General features: G+C 42.3%; 1 protein-coding gene across 1 annotated transcript in view; it reads right to left on the bottom strand.

Moving 5' to 3' along the window:
* LOC128739945 (ecdysone-induced protein 78C) overlaps positions 1 to 16,112 on the bottom strand; it is a 56,344-nt gene extending 40,232 nt beyond the window's left edge. The window contains exon 1 of the mRNA XM_053835446.1: positions 15,116 to 16,112. Coding sequence (XP_053691421.1) covers positions 15,116 to 16,112 — 997 coding nt within the window. The remainder of the gene's footprint in view (positions 1 to 15,115) is intronic.
* Between the last annotated feature and the right edge of the window lie 1,133 nt (positions 16,113 to 17,245).

The following is a 17,245-nucleotide window of genomic DNA, read 5'->3' as shown; positions in this document are numbered from 1 at the left end:
TTCGTTGTAATCGACCACCTCCGATTTCAACCAAATTCGGTATAATTGCCTATTCCGACCCCACATTTAATTTCTCTAAGTTTTGTATGGATTGAACAATCCCCCTTGCAGTGACATGCAGTGAAAAATGAGTATTTTCGAAAATCTGGGAAAAATGGAGAAGCGTCACTGCAAGGGGGACTGATCAACCCGTACAAAACTTTGGGAAAATGAAGGTGGGGGCGGAATGAGCAATTATACCAAATTTAGTTGAAATCGGATGTGGTCAACTACAACGGATATGATCACTTGAGAGGGAATGACCCCTAAATAACCTTGAAAATTGAATTTTTCAAAAAACCCAAGATAGAATATTTTAAGCCCTGCTCTAAATTGATTGTTTTGATTAATACTAACATCCTGTGAAGAGAAATCTGAGGTGCATGTAAGTTAAATAATAAGTGCCTTTAGACATAGCGTGCTACGTACAGCTGTTCGCTCCCCGCTTTTAGAAGTTCAGCCAGGATACCGCCCTTTCCAGCAGCCTAACCGTTTTCGCTGATCGCCTTCTTAACCTTCTCCTGTGTTTGTGGCTTCACAGTTTGACCATCGCTCAGAATTCTTTTCCTGTTTCTGCCTGATCTCCGTGTTTACCTCTCCATTCAATAATCTTTAATAGCGATGTTAAATAACATAGAAGACAGTCTATCCTCTTGCTGGAAGCCATGTTTCGAAGGGATTCGAAAATGCTCTCGATACGTATGTAGCACAGCGCTCATTCCAGGGTAACTTTGATCAGCCGCGTCAGTTTGTTCGAAAAATCGTTCTAGTGGATTATCTGCCATAGTTGTTCGTGCTCGACTGTATCATGTGCTGCCCTGAAATCTACGAAAATATGATGCCTGGGCTCGGTGTACTCCCAAAATTTCTGGAATACTTACCGGAGTGTGTAAAGTTGATCCGTAGTAGCACGGGCCCTTATATAGTCCTACGAAATCTTTTGTGGCATTAATCAACGCAATGCCGTGACTATTACAGCAATTGAGCTGATCGCCCTGTTTGTAGTTGGGACAAACAACACCTTCCATCTATTCCTCCGGTAGTTTCTGCTCCTTCCAAATGCTTGAAATTATCCAGTGAAGTGGCGTTGCTAGTGGTTCGTTACTATTTTTGGAGAGTTCTGTCAGAAGTCGATCCTTTCCACCGGCTATGTTGGTCTTCAGCTTTTCGATTTCTCGATGAAGTCCGGATTTCTGTTATGTCGCCATTGAGACGCCTATCCAAGAGTTGAGGGGTTTCGCAGCCACAAGGTTTCCGAGTCTGCTTTGACAAGCGAGTGATCATGGGCTCGAATCTTAGTAGAATCAGGCCATTCGGTGTCAAATGACTTTAGTTTGGGTTTATTCTCAGGCCTCTCATTACAAGAAATAAAAATCCACAACTCCATTTCGGTGAAATTGCTTTACGAAATCGGTTCACCTCCGGATAGAACTTGGGCGTGTCATTAGCCCGGAATAATTGTTTCAGCTCTTCATGATTTCTGGTAAAGGGTGTCCCACATCAAATTGCACCACGGAAGAAACGCTGAAGAAAATTACCCATTGGGATAAAATGGTGTCACCCAAAAAGCAACGCCGCGAATTTATTTTGCGCAAGCACCTGGAGAGTCCTCAACTCTCTCATCATGAATGATGAGACTTGGTCTTATGATGATGAGACTTACGTCAAGGTGGACTTCCAGCAGCTTGCGGGGCTACTGTACTTCACCGCCCACCACAAGTTTGATGTTCCGGAGGAAGTAAGGATGCAGAAAATTTCATAATTTGCCAAGAAGTACATGATTTGACCAAGAAATACATCATGTGGTAAACGGAGTGCGCCGTTCGTGACTACCAGGAATGTTAACGGGCAGATCTACCCTAAGGAGTGTCTATAGAAGTATCTGATTCCTCTGTCGAAGCAACACGAGGGCCCTACGATCTTCTGGCCGTATCTAGCTTCGTGCCAATTTTCAAAGGATGTATTGGAGTGGTACGAAGCCAACAGAGTCACTTTCGTACTCAAGGACATGAGCGCCTCCAACGCACCGGAAATAAGGCCTTAGGCCTATTACGAAGCAGGCACTACGGAAGCATCCCACGGAGGTCTAGTCTGAGGAAGACATGAAGAAAAAGTGAATTTCCGTACAGAAGCTGCAGAGTAAAACTGCAGCTAGGTTGTACAAAACTTTTAGAGTGGAGTAAGGTGCGAGCATATGGTTATGGTGCACTGAAGTACTTTTTTTACACGGTTTAGTTTTTTGAGTATTAAGAACAGGGTAACTTAGAGACCATTCATTAATTTCTCAATACATTTGGGAGTAGCTCGACATTCCTCACGTAGATTGTAAATAGTTCCTTAGCTGCACCGTTTTCGAGTAATCGAAAAAACAAACCGTGTAAAAAAAGACTTGAGTGTATTGAAGTTGCATGAAACAAATATGTCAAAAGCTTACTAATGGGTTATATTTTGCTGTCTTAAAGTTTGAAAAGGATCGGTCAATTGGGTAATTTTTTACAGCATTTCTTGCATGGTGCAATTTCATGTGAGACACCCTTTATTCTTCCGGCGCTGCTTTCAACCATAGGGTCGTGGTCAACTAATTCTACGTTTTGCGATATTTGACCGATTTTATCGTTCACTTCGTTCACTTGTAGTTTCTACACCTAGCATCGCGGTTGCCACCTTATTGAGCCAACCCAAGCAACAATGTGAGTTTTATTGTACTCTTGTTGTAGCATTCAAGACCAATTTTGGTCTTAAATACCATCATAAGAGTGTAATAAAACCCAAATTGTTACTGGGGAAGCGTATCTTGGTCCATTCGTTTTCGTAGGCCGAAGTACATAGCCTCAGGGAGGAAGGTAGAATTTTATCCAGCAGTCGCGCGTAGTTTGCGGCAACCTGCTGGTTGTCTAATTACCGAATGTTTAACCGGGAAGGGCGGATTTGTCTAAAACCGCGTAAATTATGCTTTCAAGACATTAAGACACAGCAAGTTTTCTAGCAGCGAACATCAGCAGCCGGTCTGTCAACAGTTATTAATCTGCGTTAAGCGATTTTTTTCTCTCAATAATCGCTAAATGGTAATCGATGGACAGAAATTTTACTTAGCGCTAAATGAAAATTTACTTCTTTTATAATAAAAATACAAATGGTATGAAATATGTGACAATAAATATCAGCAGTTAATTTTGAACGTATTATTAGACCAGGGGTGACATTGCGATTCTCGTTTTCATACCTCGAGGCCAACTGGAAGGCTCATTAACGCACTATGGGCAAAAACGAGCCAAAAATTTGCTATTTAGAAACGACCAGGTTAGCTGATAAAATATAAATGATTCTACATCTATAAAAATTTCCAGCGAATTGCTCGGAGTCCATCCATTTCATAATTGTCATCGCAAAGTATTCTGTTATGGTCAATTTCTATTTTAGTATAATAGTCGAATTTATCTTTTTCGTTTTACAATTCAGATAGGTAGGGTATGTTGCTATATCGTCATAATACAAATCATTAAAAATATCAGCATTTTTATGACACACAATGCAAAACTAGTTATTCCTTAATATTTTAGTTAGTTGTCTATCATACGCGATCAATCAAAGTGAGCTGAGATCTATTTAAATGCTTTTTATCATTAAAGCAGTCCTACCACGTTTTCTACGTTTTTCGTCCGACGAAGAAGACAATGTCGACTAATCGTTTTAATTTCCGTCATTCATAAATGAAAATAACTCACGCAAGGCATTGTCGTTATTCTACAGCCAGGAAAACTTGCCTGACCTGCAGAAATTTTGTAGAATAACATTTGTCATGCCGTCCTACACAAATACATGCGCGTTAGCTTCGTAAACATTGTTGTGATTTTTAGTTTGGACGATGAAAAATTTTGATGGACGGATTTTAAAACGGTACGACGAATTTTAGAAATAAAGTCAGTTGCGTAATTTCAAAAATATGCTTTAATAGTCGCTTTTCAGTGATTTCAAAGTTCACGGATCGGAAGGTAAGTGTGTTTTAGTCAAGTCAGCACAAGAACTTTTGGAGTATTCATTAAATCCATCCAACAAATGATGAAAATTAGAATGGCTTTACTTATTACGACGGGAATTAGAAAAAAAAACCCTATATTACGAAATTGAAAAAAGCATGGAAAGCATGGCTCAGTCCCAAAAGCGTTAGAGGGTTAATTTGGAGCACATTATGTTTTGGCTATATTCTCGTTTGTTAAAGGGAACTCAGCAAAAAAATTGACGGGGTCCCAACTAAATGGGACCATATTCGATTCTATGGACTTCTTTACGCAAAACCCAAGTAGCACACGTTGTCACAATTGAGTCGCAGCGGCTGATATGCGACAAATTTAAATGTAAAACTTCGGTTACAGTAACCTAAAATATAACAGTTGTGTAACCGAAATAGCGCAACTTATGTAACTAAATCTGGTTGCATTAACAGTTACTCAATAACCAATATGTAACATGTATAGTTACAAAATGGTTACTATTGAAGTTACACATAAACTGTAAATTGACTTTCAATTGTTGGCAAATTAGTTATCTTGTAACTTTTATTGCATAGCGAAAATGTAGCAGGTTTATTATTTCAATCTATGGCTGTCAACGTCAAGCAGTAAATTTAACTGTTGAATATAGAAGAGTGTATAAATTATTATTTCAACACAAATTTTAATGCAGTTTCAAATTTATGGTGAAATGCACGATTCTAGCTTTGAAAAATTCACGCGCTCTTATTTAATATAGCTTTTCGTTACTTACTTCTTTGAAAAATTGATGTTTTGTAAATCAAATATAAAAATTTAAATTTAAATTTTTTGATTTTTTAAATTTATTCTTAGCAATAATGAATTAGTCGAGCATTCACCTAGAAACCATTAAAAATCAAGTGGTTTTCGCTATCACAGTAAAAATCATAGCCATTTTGCCTTTGGTTCTAACTACTACACCATCGTCCTTGAAGTTTTGTATCGTTTTCGGCATATTGCATGAAATGATTTTAAGCAGCCATTGTTCATTGTTCACATTGTTGATATCGGAGAAAGGTATTTTTTAGTGATTGTTGTGAAAAGAAAGTGTTAATTTAGTATCAAAGAATAGTTTCAGTTTTAATAAAACAGTTACCACCAGTGTTAATCATAGAAGGTTACATTGCAGTTACATTCTAGTTGTACGTAACCTTAGCCTTCGACCTGGTTACGGTATCGGTTATACGGTAACCAATATTAAATCTGTTGTAGTCACTTATTTCTTATGTCGTCATTTCTAAGTTACACTGTAACCTATTTTCATTGCCGGTTTCGTTTCGATGTAACTTGATCGTTTTGACGTTTGAGAATAATCATCATTTGTTTACTTAATACCAATGTCTGGGAGGAGAAGATTCCAAGTACCATCAATTAAGTAAATAAACGCATTTACAAGAGCATTTCACAACCCGTGTACCAATTGTTTATCTTTACCATTAGCAATATTCTTCAGGTCTAGTTTTTCCTTAATCCGTTGTGTTTACAAGAAACAGTGAACAAATTGTTGCGAAAATGTTACTAGCTGACTTTTTTTTGACTTCGTAACTGCTCGTAACGGAAAATTAACTGTTTTGCGACCAGCAGTTTGGAAAAAGGTTTCATTTGTGTCACTTGATAACTATTTGGTAACTCGTAACTGAAATGTGACTGTTTTGCGACGACCACAGTTGTTGACAGTTCGAAAAAAAGGTTTCAATGTGGTCATTTGGTAACTACCTGGTAACTTTTTGAGATTTTTGTCACTAGAAAACTTAAAAGTAACTATTTTTAATTTTATGTAAGCTAACTCGTTACAAGTATCCTAAATATAACTGCTGTGCAACCTTTTTGTATTTTTTTATTTTTATGATTAGTTACAAGTGCTACTTGGGAATAGTTAAATTTAAAGGTTTGTTTTCTCAAAGTCAAAATGTTCTCAAATAAAAGTAAATGTTGTTAAAAATAGGGGAAAATAAGTTAAATTTGAAAATGGGATAGCAAACATTGTGATTCTAGCCAATTATTGCAAACATACATTATGGGAATCGTTTTTTATGGCACCCTTACGCATGGATACCATATTTATGGCTATCATCCGGTCACCAAGGCAGCTAGTTGTCTGATGATCATCATTATTTTTGCATCATCAGTGGTGTACAGAGAGTGAATGAGATGATATTCCAAGACCAACCAATTATCCAGTTGAAACTTTGCAGGGCTATATAGCAATTTCACAATCTTCAATTCGCCAAGCTTTGATTTCAACCAAACAGTTCAGTTGAAGCATCTTCTCGCAGTGACTGACTGATGAGGCCATTCCTTCAGCGCGGCCATAGAACGTATGATTCACTCGCTGATTTCGGTGGCGATTTCGAATCAAAACAAAATTCGCGAAAGTCAATGAACTACGACACGACGGAGCTGATCTTACATGCAAGCATGTTTCCTCGAAGAACGCACTGAGAATGAAAAATTTGGAAGCCGTAACCGTCATCACAATTTATCATTCGAACGACGACGCTACCACGCGCACTGGTAGCCGATTGTGTATTGAACCAACATAAACGCGATCGCCAGACGCCTCGTGAGAACCTGCCTTTGGATGCGAAGTCGTAAAAAATCTTGAGTGTACAAGAAATAATATGCCAAGACACGTGACGGCGATACGTTCGCAACGAGTAGGTATAAAAGGAACGGGGTATGCGACGAAGAATGTAATTTCGGCGAAGCAGCGAAAAAAAAAAACTGCTAAATATAAAATACAAGACAACGTTCTGAGTTGAACTCGCGACCAGACACTAAAAAATTGACGCGATCGCGAAGCCGTATACGAGAGTTCGTTGATCTTTTCTGGTCTTGTCCGTACGCGGCTGGGCGATGGCCGCCGTCCGGCTTGGGCCAGCCAAAGTTTCGGTAGGTCCGGGCCGTCGATGAACTTTGGTGAAGATGATGCTCGATGATTGTACGGCGCGCGAGGTGTGCGATGATGATGGCGATGATGATGATGCGGCGGCATTGCCATTTGCCGTCTATTTGCTGTTGCGAGTTGCCAGCTGTTGGAACGGGTATGTGCGCTTTTGCTGCTGCTACGGGTAATGATTATTACGAACTGTATGTCTGTTCAGCGACTTTTAAAATATTCTGGATGGTTCGGCGGTAAACTTGGATGACTGTTCTGTTTCAGTGACTGTATGCGAAAGTTAGGTTCACAAGCTACTGTGAAAACGTGTCTGATCTTCCAACGATGGCGCTGTGAAACACTGGAAGGAAGCCGAATGATTGTCGTTTTATGTTGTTTATACTTTTACGTGTTTTTGGAAATAAACATTTTCATTGCACGATCTGTTAGGCAGATGTTCAGCAGTTTTAAGAGTTTGATGCTGATAGGTTAGTCACAAAAAACTTGACTAAGAAAAGTTTAAAACATGATCAGTAGAACATTATGTCTGACCTACTCTTAGTACAAGTGCAACAACAGGTTATAAACATTCCATGGTGCAGAAAACTTCCATGCTGCTCCTCCAGTCTATCCGGTCTGGTGCAGTAAAAGAAGAGCTCTGCAATTTCCCAATTACTATTATGGCCCAATCTCAATCCGATTTTATTACGTTGTCACTCCAGGGTATTACTGCAACTTCAACGTCAAGTCAAAGCAAATCGCTGCGACGATCAAGTGTTGGGTCGGTTGAGCGAAGTTGCTTGATACACGGTGCCTGCCATTAAGCAGATTGGGTGATGCTCGTGCTTTGAAATTTATTGTACTATGTATGCAAATAATATGTTTATTGCAAAGAATAACGCTTGCTGGTGTACAATATTTGTACTACTCCGCTGCTCTCAGAGTCGATGAACCTTCTTTGATGGAAGTACAGCAGGGTTTAATTCCATGTATTGGAAAAATTTATTGGTATCATCAATTATAGCCTTTATATGCAAGGTAGCCAAGCAACATTTCCGGAGAAATATGTAGTCAAAAAAGTGCTTCGAAATTCAACCCTGGCGTTTTCATTGATTCCAGTGGGAGTCTCTCTGTGCGGGCCTGATGTCATTCAAAGAATCACTAATGGCGTGCCTGCATAATGCACTTTTTTGCGCCGCGCGGTCGCGAGTGGGAGGGGTTACTGCCCAAGCGGATTACACTAGTAAAAGGCACGCTGCCTTCAAAGCCGCTACTGGGAGCGTGCCTGTTGTGTTGTATGCATTACGGCAAACGTGATTGAAACTGAAACTTTGTAGCTGACTAGCGCGGCCAGTGATACGCCAGTAGGTAGTAGTGTTACTAGTGTAATAGTTGAATGGATTGAGTGCCGCCAACTACTCTTCTGCCCTTTGGTTGGTGTGCATTCTTCGCTGGGAGAGATAAATGTTGCATTTATGTCTTCATTCGTCCAGCTGTCGAGCGGATTATGTGCTCGGAATACTCGTTGCCCAGTCATGTGGCAAATGACATGATTAGCTACAAATAGGCAATGATTAGAATACGAATCAATGGGCTTGTTTTGGTTCTGGCAGCTGCACACTACCCGAATGTACCCGTTTTCACGCACAATGTAGTACGCTTGTCCGGTTTGTCGATCAATTATCCTCTTCGGTCAGAAGCCAGTGAACAATCGGCAAAATTTCAATTTGATGAATCAGTACGCTATGAATAAGTACGAATTAATGTGCTGGGAGTTCGACCCATGTATCAGCAAAAATTGAAAATAAAATCGATTGATTTCAACGCCTGCACGCTTCGGTGCAATGCGTTGTTTTGCTAATACTGGCCATATCAGCTGAATCCCTCCACTCGAATGTTGCACTTTGTAAGCGAAAAGAGAAGCATTAACACGACCAATGCAACGTGATTTCCGTTGAGTGTCACATTGGTTCGAATTGAACAGATCGCTTCGCGATGCGCGGTTGCCAGGATTTAAATAAAATATCGTCGTCGAAATCTAGTTTTCTGTGTCTACTGTACAGAAAAACATTTGTAAAAGAACTAATTTTTAAGCAGCTCATCAAATAGATACGAATATTTGATGCTCGACATTTATTGATAAATTTCGTTCGACATGTAGGTAATTGGCGTTACGCTAGATATGTTGTTTTTTGCATCGGAAATTCAGAAAAGTCAGAAGAGCTAACACCTTTTGTACTGCCACTACTCGCATAACAGTTCCATTTATATAGGAAACTCCATCCTAAATAGGACTGCTATGCGAGTAACGGCAGTATAACTCGAAACTAAATTAATTCCAGAGACTGCGGTTATCTTTTTACATAATGTCACTGCCAGGCAGTGGGAAATCTATAGGTCTATTCATCACACATACATACATGCAGAAAATTTCGCGACGAGACGCATCTCCGAATGGCTCAGTTCTTATTTATGGAGCAGAGTTTCTCGTGTGATTTCTGTTTCTCAGTTTGGCAACTGCTCGGGTGTTCCTCAAGGCAGCAATATGGGACCTCTCCTGTTTGTGTTGTTTTTCAACGACATTGCTTCGTTGCTTGCAGTTGCATACAAGCTGATATATGCTGATGGCCCGAAATTATATTCGGTGATTCGATGTATAGATGACATGGGCTCTTAAATTTTTTCGTCGATTGGTGCAGGAAAAACAGGCTTGATATTAACATTCCGAAATGTCAAGAAATGCCTTTCCAACGCATCGCTGTAATTAATCAAGTGAACGACTTCGCGGTACTCTTTAATGCCAGACTCACCTTCAACTTGCATCGCACCACGGTAATATCAAAAGCTAAAAGGCTTATTTTTACGGTGAAAGGAGTGACCAATCTTCATATTTGTCCACAATCGTAAGCTTAAAAAGACCGACAGCCAAGTGATAGGAGAGCTCATACCCAGTAAACATTTTCATATGCATATCAGAGTAACAAATGAGTTATATGTACTTATATATACCCTGCAAAATCGTATCTGATGCACAAAACTAGCATATGCGTACTAATTTGGAGGCCATATACGTACTACAAAATATACGTTAATAATTCGACTTTATGAGTCTTTGTATGCGATAGGATCCGACTCAAAGCGATTAGTTGTATAATGATATACAATTCTGCACTGATAGTCGTAAGTCAATCACTTGTTATCGTCAAATACGACAGAATGTAAACTTGTGTGCGTTTCATTAGGCTATTTTTACGATCCTGAATTTATTAAAAGTCAATAACGATAATTTTCGTACATTGATATACGAGTTGGTGTTTGCTGGGTAGTTCATTCACAGTAAGAGAAATTAGCAGTGGTCCAAGGTTGGTCCCTTGTGGTACGCCAGATAAATTACAGAACTAGTTAGAAAACTCGAACATGATCTTCACACTGAACCTACGATGTATTAGGAACGATTGTAGCCACTTGGTTGGTAAATAGTTGGAAAATGCGTTAAACAGACCCCATTGTGGTCCTTAGCCTCTTTTCCAGCAACTTCTATCCCTACCTCCACATGGTACCAGCCGGAATACGAGCAACCTGAGCGGAGATCGTGTAACCAACCCCGGTAAAAACTAAGCTCGTATACCAACAGGGAAGAAGGCACAGTATTGTCTCGTAAGATGGCAGCCACATCACGAGACTTGGTAGCGTAAGCTCTGGTATGGCTACTGATATCTAAACTCACTAAACTAAAACTAAAAAGGGTCTAGAAAATTCTACTCGGAACATTCGGTATGGACAAAGGTGACGAAATAAGGACATGGAATAGAGACTTTGTATCTGGAACTGCAGATCGTTAAATTTCGTTGGTAGCGACAGGCTGCTGCTCGATCAGTTAGAACCCTGAAAGTTTGGCATCGTGGCACTGCAGGAGATTTGCTGCAAAGGCGAGGTGTGGAGGATCCTTGGCGGCAAAGCCCAATTTTTCCAGAGTAGTGGAACGACCAACGAGCTGGGAACGTGCTTCGTAGTGTTGGGCAAAATGCAGAATCGCCTAATGGACTGGGAAGCGATCAACGAGAGGATGTGCGTGTTCAGGATAAAAGGCCGTTTCTTCAACGGTTCTTTCTTATGATGATGTAACCGTACATTGTCCACACGAAGGTAGATCCGACGACGAGAAGGAAGCGTTCTATGAGCAGCTGGAGGCAACGTACGCCAGCTGGTCACGACGGGACATCAAGATCGTCACCGGGGATATGAACGCCCATGTCGGCAGGGAAGTAATGTATAGACCGGTGAGCGGGTCCCATAGCCTGAAAATTGACACGAATGATAACGGCCAGTGATGCATCAACTTTGCAGCTTCCCGAGGCTTGGTGATCAGAAGCACTTTCTTTCGCCACAAAGATATTCACAATGCCACCTGGAACTCACCTGACCAACAAACTTCGAACCAAATCGTCTATATTCTCATCGAGGGCTGGTTTTTCTCGAACATCACCCTGCCTCGCGACAAAGCTGCCATCCTCGGCTAAACATTCGGCATTTAAACAACCCGCCAGTTGCCGAAAACTACGCGCGCGTACTGGATGAAGCTCTGCGTTCCTCTGTCGAGCTTCGACCCTCGCGAGCGGATGGAGCTTGATACGCTCGGTCGCTAACGAACGAGGCCGCAACCGCGGTGCTAGGAGTGGAAACCTTGTGTGCACGAAATGAGTGGTTTGACGCCGAATGCCAACAAGCGATAGATAGGAAATAATGAGCTTGGAAAAACTATCTAAGCATAACCACGAGAGAGAATTTGGCCAAGTATCGACGAGCGCGGAATAAGTTGACAACGGTCCTGAGAATGAAAAAGCGCCAGAAGGAAAACAGAGATCGTGAGGAGCTGGAACAACTATTCCGGGCTAATGACACGCGCAAGTTTTACGAGAAGGTGAACCAAACTCGTTAGGGCTACACACCTAAACGTGACATGTATAGGGACAAGGGAGGGGATCTAATCACAAACGAGAGCGTGGTGGTCAATAGGTGGAAGCAGTATTTTGACGAGCACCTCAACGGCAATATAACAGCAGGAGACTCAATGGAAGTTAACCTCGGAGTGCTTACAAACGACAACAACGTGCCGGTTCCCGATCTTGAAGAATTCCGGCGAGAAATTCGTCAGCTGAAGAATAATAGAGCCGCCGGAAAGGATCGACTCCCGGCGGAGCTCTACAAAAATGGCCAAGAACCGCTAGCCACGGCACTTCATTGAATAAATTCTTGGATTTGGAAGAAGGCGAAACTACCGGAGGAGTGGATGGAAGGTGTAGTCTTTCCCATTTACAAAAAGGGCGACCTGCTAGATTGCTGTAATTATCGCGGCATCACGTTGGTCAACGCCGCCTCCGCCGCCGCCGCCGGGTGCTCTCCCAGATTTTGTTGCGTCGTCTATCCCCAATAGCAAGGAAATTCGTAGGGCAGTATCAGGCGGGCTTTATGGGGGCGCATGCTACTACGGATCAACTTTTTACTCTTCGACAAATCCTCCAAAAATGTCGAGAGTACAACGTGCCCATGCATCATAATTTCGTGGAATTCAGAGCAGCACACGATACAGTTGAACGAGAACAGTTATGGCAGATAATGCACGTGTTCGGTTTTCCGGACAAACTGACGCGGCTGATCAAAGCTACTCTGACGTGAGTGATGTGCTACGTGCGCGTTTCGGGTTCTTTCGAATCGCTCAGAGGGTTGCGTCAAAGGGATGGACTGTCCTGTATAATATTCAATATCGCTATTGAAGGTGTGATCCGGCAAGCGGCCATCGAAACGAGAGGAACGATCTTCAGCAAGAGTAGCCAACTCCCAGCCTTCGCAGATGACCTCGACCGATTACAAGAAATCTTAGGTCGGCGAAGGCAATCTATGCCAAACTAAAAACGGAGGCTAGAAGGATAGGGTTACAAATTAATGCGTCGAAAATCAAATATATGATACGAAGAGGCTCCAACATTTGCCAGAGAAAGCAACGTTTGCCTCTCATGGACAGTGACTATTGATGGCGATGAACTGGAAGTGGTAGACTAGTTTGTAGATTTGGGATCTCTGGCCACCGCCGACAGTAATACGAGTAAGAAGATCCAACGACGCATTCAAGCTGGAAATCGAGCCTACTTTTCCCTCCGCAAAACGCTTCGATACGGGAATATACGCCGCCGCACAAAGCTGATGATATTTAAAACGCTTATCAGACCGGTAGTCCTCTACGGACTTGAGACAGTAACTTTGCTTACGGAAGACATACGTGCACTAGCCGTATTTGAACGAAAGGTGTTGCGGACTATTTTTGGCGGAGTACAAACGGAAAGCGGAAAGTGGCGGAGGCGTATGAATCACGAGCTGCAGGAACTACTTGGAGGGATTCCGATCGTACACCTGGCGAAACTTGGGAGACCACGGTGAGCCGGCCACGTCGCAAGGATGCCGAACGACTGTGCAGTGAAATCCGTTCTCTTGAAGAACCCCACCGGCACCAAGAATACAGGGGTTCAACGTGCTAGATGGCTCGACTAGGTTGAAGCCGACTTGCGTGTGTCAAGACGCGCAACGAATTGGCGACGAGTAGCCCAGTATCGAGTACAATGGAGAGGAATTCTTGATACGGTAAGAGCCACCCCGGCTCTCGGCTGTTAAAGTCAAGTAAGTCGTAGCCACTAGCAAAGCGGTGCGGAAACTCCGAGCTTCTCTAGCCTAACAACCCCCATAGCTGCTCAAATGTTTTGTAAATTGGGGATCGGTCCATGGATCGGATCCATGTAATCAGCCCAGTTAGCTTCGAGGTACGATACTGGTCTTTCAAGCCAGTCGCCGTATGTTCGAATCTCGCCAAGGCGGTGCTTGCTAGATAGAGTCAGTAGGTTCGTTACACTGGCCCCGTAATTTTCCTGTACTCTAACAGCCGGCTGCGAAGTTTGTCGATAAAGAAGAGTAATGTCTATAGACGGTGTAAACCCAAGGCTTTCTTCATGGAGCAACTCAGCCTATTTGAGATCGCGATCAACACACCACCGTTACAGGATTTTCTGCTGTTATGCTGGTTACGATTGCATCTACAGATGGAGAATGCGCTCCTGAATAACTATTGCACGTTGAGATGCTTGAGGAATTGGCGACCAGTAGGGTAAGATCGAGTAGAGTGAAGACGAGTTGTAACCAGAGATACTTTGACTCTAAGCTGGTATAGAAGCAGAAATCGTGACGTTAGATGGTTTGCGAATAGGTGATGGACTGTCTCTTGTTCAAAACAGTATTGGAAGGGCAGAGCAGCAGTACCAGTATTATGAAGTCTCGTATGTTCCTAGCTTGTGCGGACGTTAATCTTAAAGTACTGGAAGAGGTTTTCAGACATCTGAAGCAGCTGCAAACAGGGCCTTTTACGGATTGAACCAGCAAGGTCACACAAAAATCCCAATCTGAAAGAAGCCAATTCCCCCCGTGGTAATCTAAGGCAAGATGTGCATGTTGTCGAGTAGCAGAGCAATGCATAGAGTAGAGAGCATTCAGGTCACTTAAACGGGTAAAACACGGCAGGCTATAATGGATTGGGCACGTAGCAAGAGTGCCAAACGACGAAGTGGACGAAGACTGATATAAAGTGCAATATCCAATTGTTTTTTTGGAAAACGTTGTCCATGTTTTCCATTGAAATAGTTTGGTTTAGTTTAGTTTATTATTACATTTTGTTTCAACATTGTCATGGAATTGTAGCTGTAAAATGATTTAACAAATTAATTTTAAAATTTTCAGCTGTAAGGAATGTCAATGATTGGCGCCCATAAACAACAATTTCTTGATTTAAAGCTTCAGATCCTTATAATTGGCAAAACCCTATAACGTAAATCGTATTACGTTATAAATGCGAAGATTTTGCTCAAAATTGAAACCCGTCATAAGAAAGCTAAAAAATCCCAAAATAAGAAAGTTACCTACAAACAACAAAATGATGTTCACTTGTATGTTTTGCTCGCTCTATTTATAGTAGGAGTAAAAATAAATTTCAAACCTTATGATAGTTGTCTACTGCCCAGTGTGTCGTTCCGGTCAAAGTGTTGAAACGAAACGTTTGATATTGTTCTTATTTTTGTTGCATTACCCTGCTCTGCCCTGGTCTTGAAACACATTTTAACACACTTACCTCGAATTGAGTTCGGCGGTTTTTTCTCGTGCTGATGCCCACCTAGACTGAGCAGATCGCTTGCCGTACCGCCCAGTTCGGCACCAGCTGCGGCAGCCGCAGCTGCAGCCGCCGCCAGCAGATTGTTGGTGTTGAGCGTTGACGAGCCACCGCCGGAGCCGACCACCGACGACGGTGGCGGCGTGGTGCTGTCGGCCAGATCGCCGCTAGTTGCCGCCGATGCAGCCGCCGCAGCAGCCGACAGCGACGAGCAGAACGCGTTGAAATCTTGCTGATTCAGAATCCCCGAATGCCGCCCGGTGCTTGCACTGCCGTTTCCGCCATTGCTTGCGGAGTTTGCTCCGCCAGCAGAGCCACCGGAAGTGCCGGCATCGTTCAATGGTTGCATTAGTCGATGGCTGAGCTTTGGAAACTCTCTGGTATCACGAGTAAAACTATGACTATTATGGACACTATTACTACTGGTATTGATGCTGTTACTGCTAGTGTTGGTACTACTACTGCTACTGGTATTTCTTAAAGGCCCTAAATTTGTATCACGTAATTCAGTCGTTGCGGCAGCTGCAATGCCCGTTGTAAATAGGTTTCTACTGTTTTGATTATGTTGCTGTTGGAGCTGTTGTTGGTTTTTATGGCTATTGGCAATTTCGTTCAGGAAAAGGCGGGTATCGGAAAGCAGGTTGTCATTCCGAAGGGAACTGTTATTGGTAGAAGTTCCTCCGGAAGAATTGCAACCAGCAGCCATTTGTTGTTGTTGATGTTGTTGTTGTTGTTGCTGCTGATGTTGTTGTTGGGATTGTGTCAGTCTTGAAGAAAGCTTTGGAGCAGTAGCCATTGCTGCTGCGGAAGCTGCTCCAAACAAACCATGTCCGCTTCCGGATCCTGTCCCAGAGCCATTGCCACCACTGCTGCCACTGCCACCTCCATCGCTGCTGTGTCCAGCTCGAAATTTACTGTTCCAGGTCTGGTTGAAAAACTCGGTGAATTCACTATCCATGCTTTGCAGTCACTTTCACTCAGACACACTCACTCAGTTACCACCCTTTCGCGCGCACGCACACACAATGATGATTTTAATCTTTAGGGCAACCAAACAATTCTAAAACGGAAGTCACTCAACTCGTGCTTCCTTTTCCGTAAAACAATCCGACAAAAGGGTGGGTCTCCTCCGTATCACGGGATTAAGTGGGATACAAATCCTCGATGCATTCAGCAGTCATCTTAACTAATCCTGTTATGTTGACCGGCGGTGAAATGCTGGAGGCAAACCCCGAAAGCTTCGGATGCGATGAAAGGGCGGTACCAGGTTTTGGTTGCACTTTTTCGCTCTGTTTGCAGATCGCTGTTTGACTCTTTATAGGAAAATTCTGGAGCAATGTTTTACGGACCGCAATGGTGTTGACTGTTTGTCTTTTAATTCACTTAAACATTTGCCAATGGTTTCTCGGTTGTGATGTTCTGCAGGTTATTCCACTTGCTGGAACTGTCTTAATTGTTTTTCTTTTTAAAGCTTGCTGGATTTCCTGAAATCTTTTCGAATACAGAAGAGCTGAAACAATAAACGTATCAATCGACGGACGCCGAGTGTCACTTGCAACTCGCGACAGCGCAAAGCGGTACTGAAATCGCACTGAGAAAGAAAATTATTAAAAACAGAGTTGCAGCCACAGCCACAGGACGAGGTGATGATCGCGCGGGTGACGGTCGGTAGGTTTTTTTTGGCTGTGTTCCTACTTAAGAGCGCAGGGTATTCTGTTGTCTCGTTTTCTCTCATTATTTGTTTGCATGTTTTCTCCCTCGTTTGCTGCGTCATTAGTGGGAAAAAATGACGACCCCGAGCGCGGAGGAACTGATAACGATTTTGCTTTTTATAGTGTAGTTAAATGGAATAACACATTGGACGCTGTATGAAGAGTGCAATTTCTGTTATCAAATTCGGCCGTTTACAGGTGCAAGAATCAATACAGTCACATAATTAAACGTGTGCATACAGGTAAACCTCACGGCAGAAAGAATTTTTTAAATTTTTAATGTTTAATTCTAAATCAGAGTTCCTTACGAAACATTTTAATTTTAATAGGATATAAGCTGGGAGATAGATTATGTAACTTAAAATGGATGAGACGTGAT

This window comes from Sabethes cyaneus, chromosome 3 (assembly GCF_943734655.1).
Source record: "Sabethes cyaneus chromosome 3, idSabCyanKW18_F2, whole genome shotgun sequence".
Lineage (NCBI taxonomy): Eukaryota > Metazoa > Arthropoda > Insecta > Diptera > Culicidae > Sabethes > Sabethes cyaneus.
This window is presented reverse-complemented; position numbering and strand designations above follow the sequence as displayed.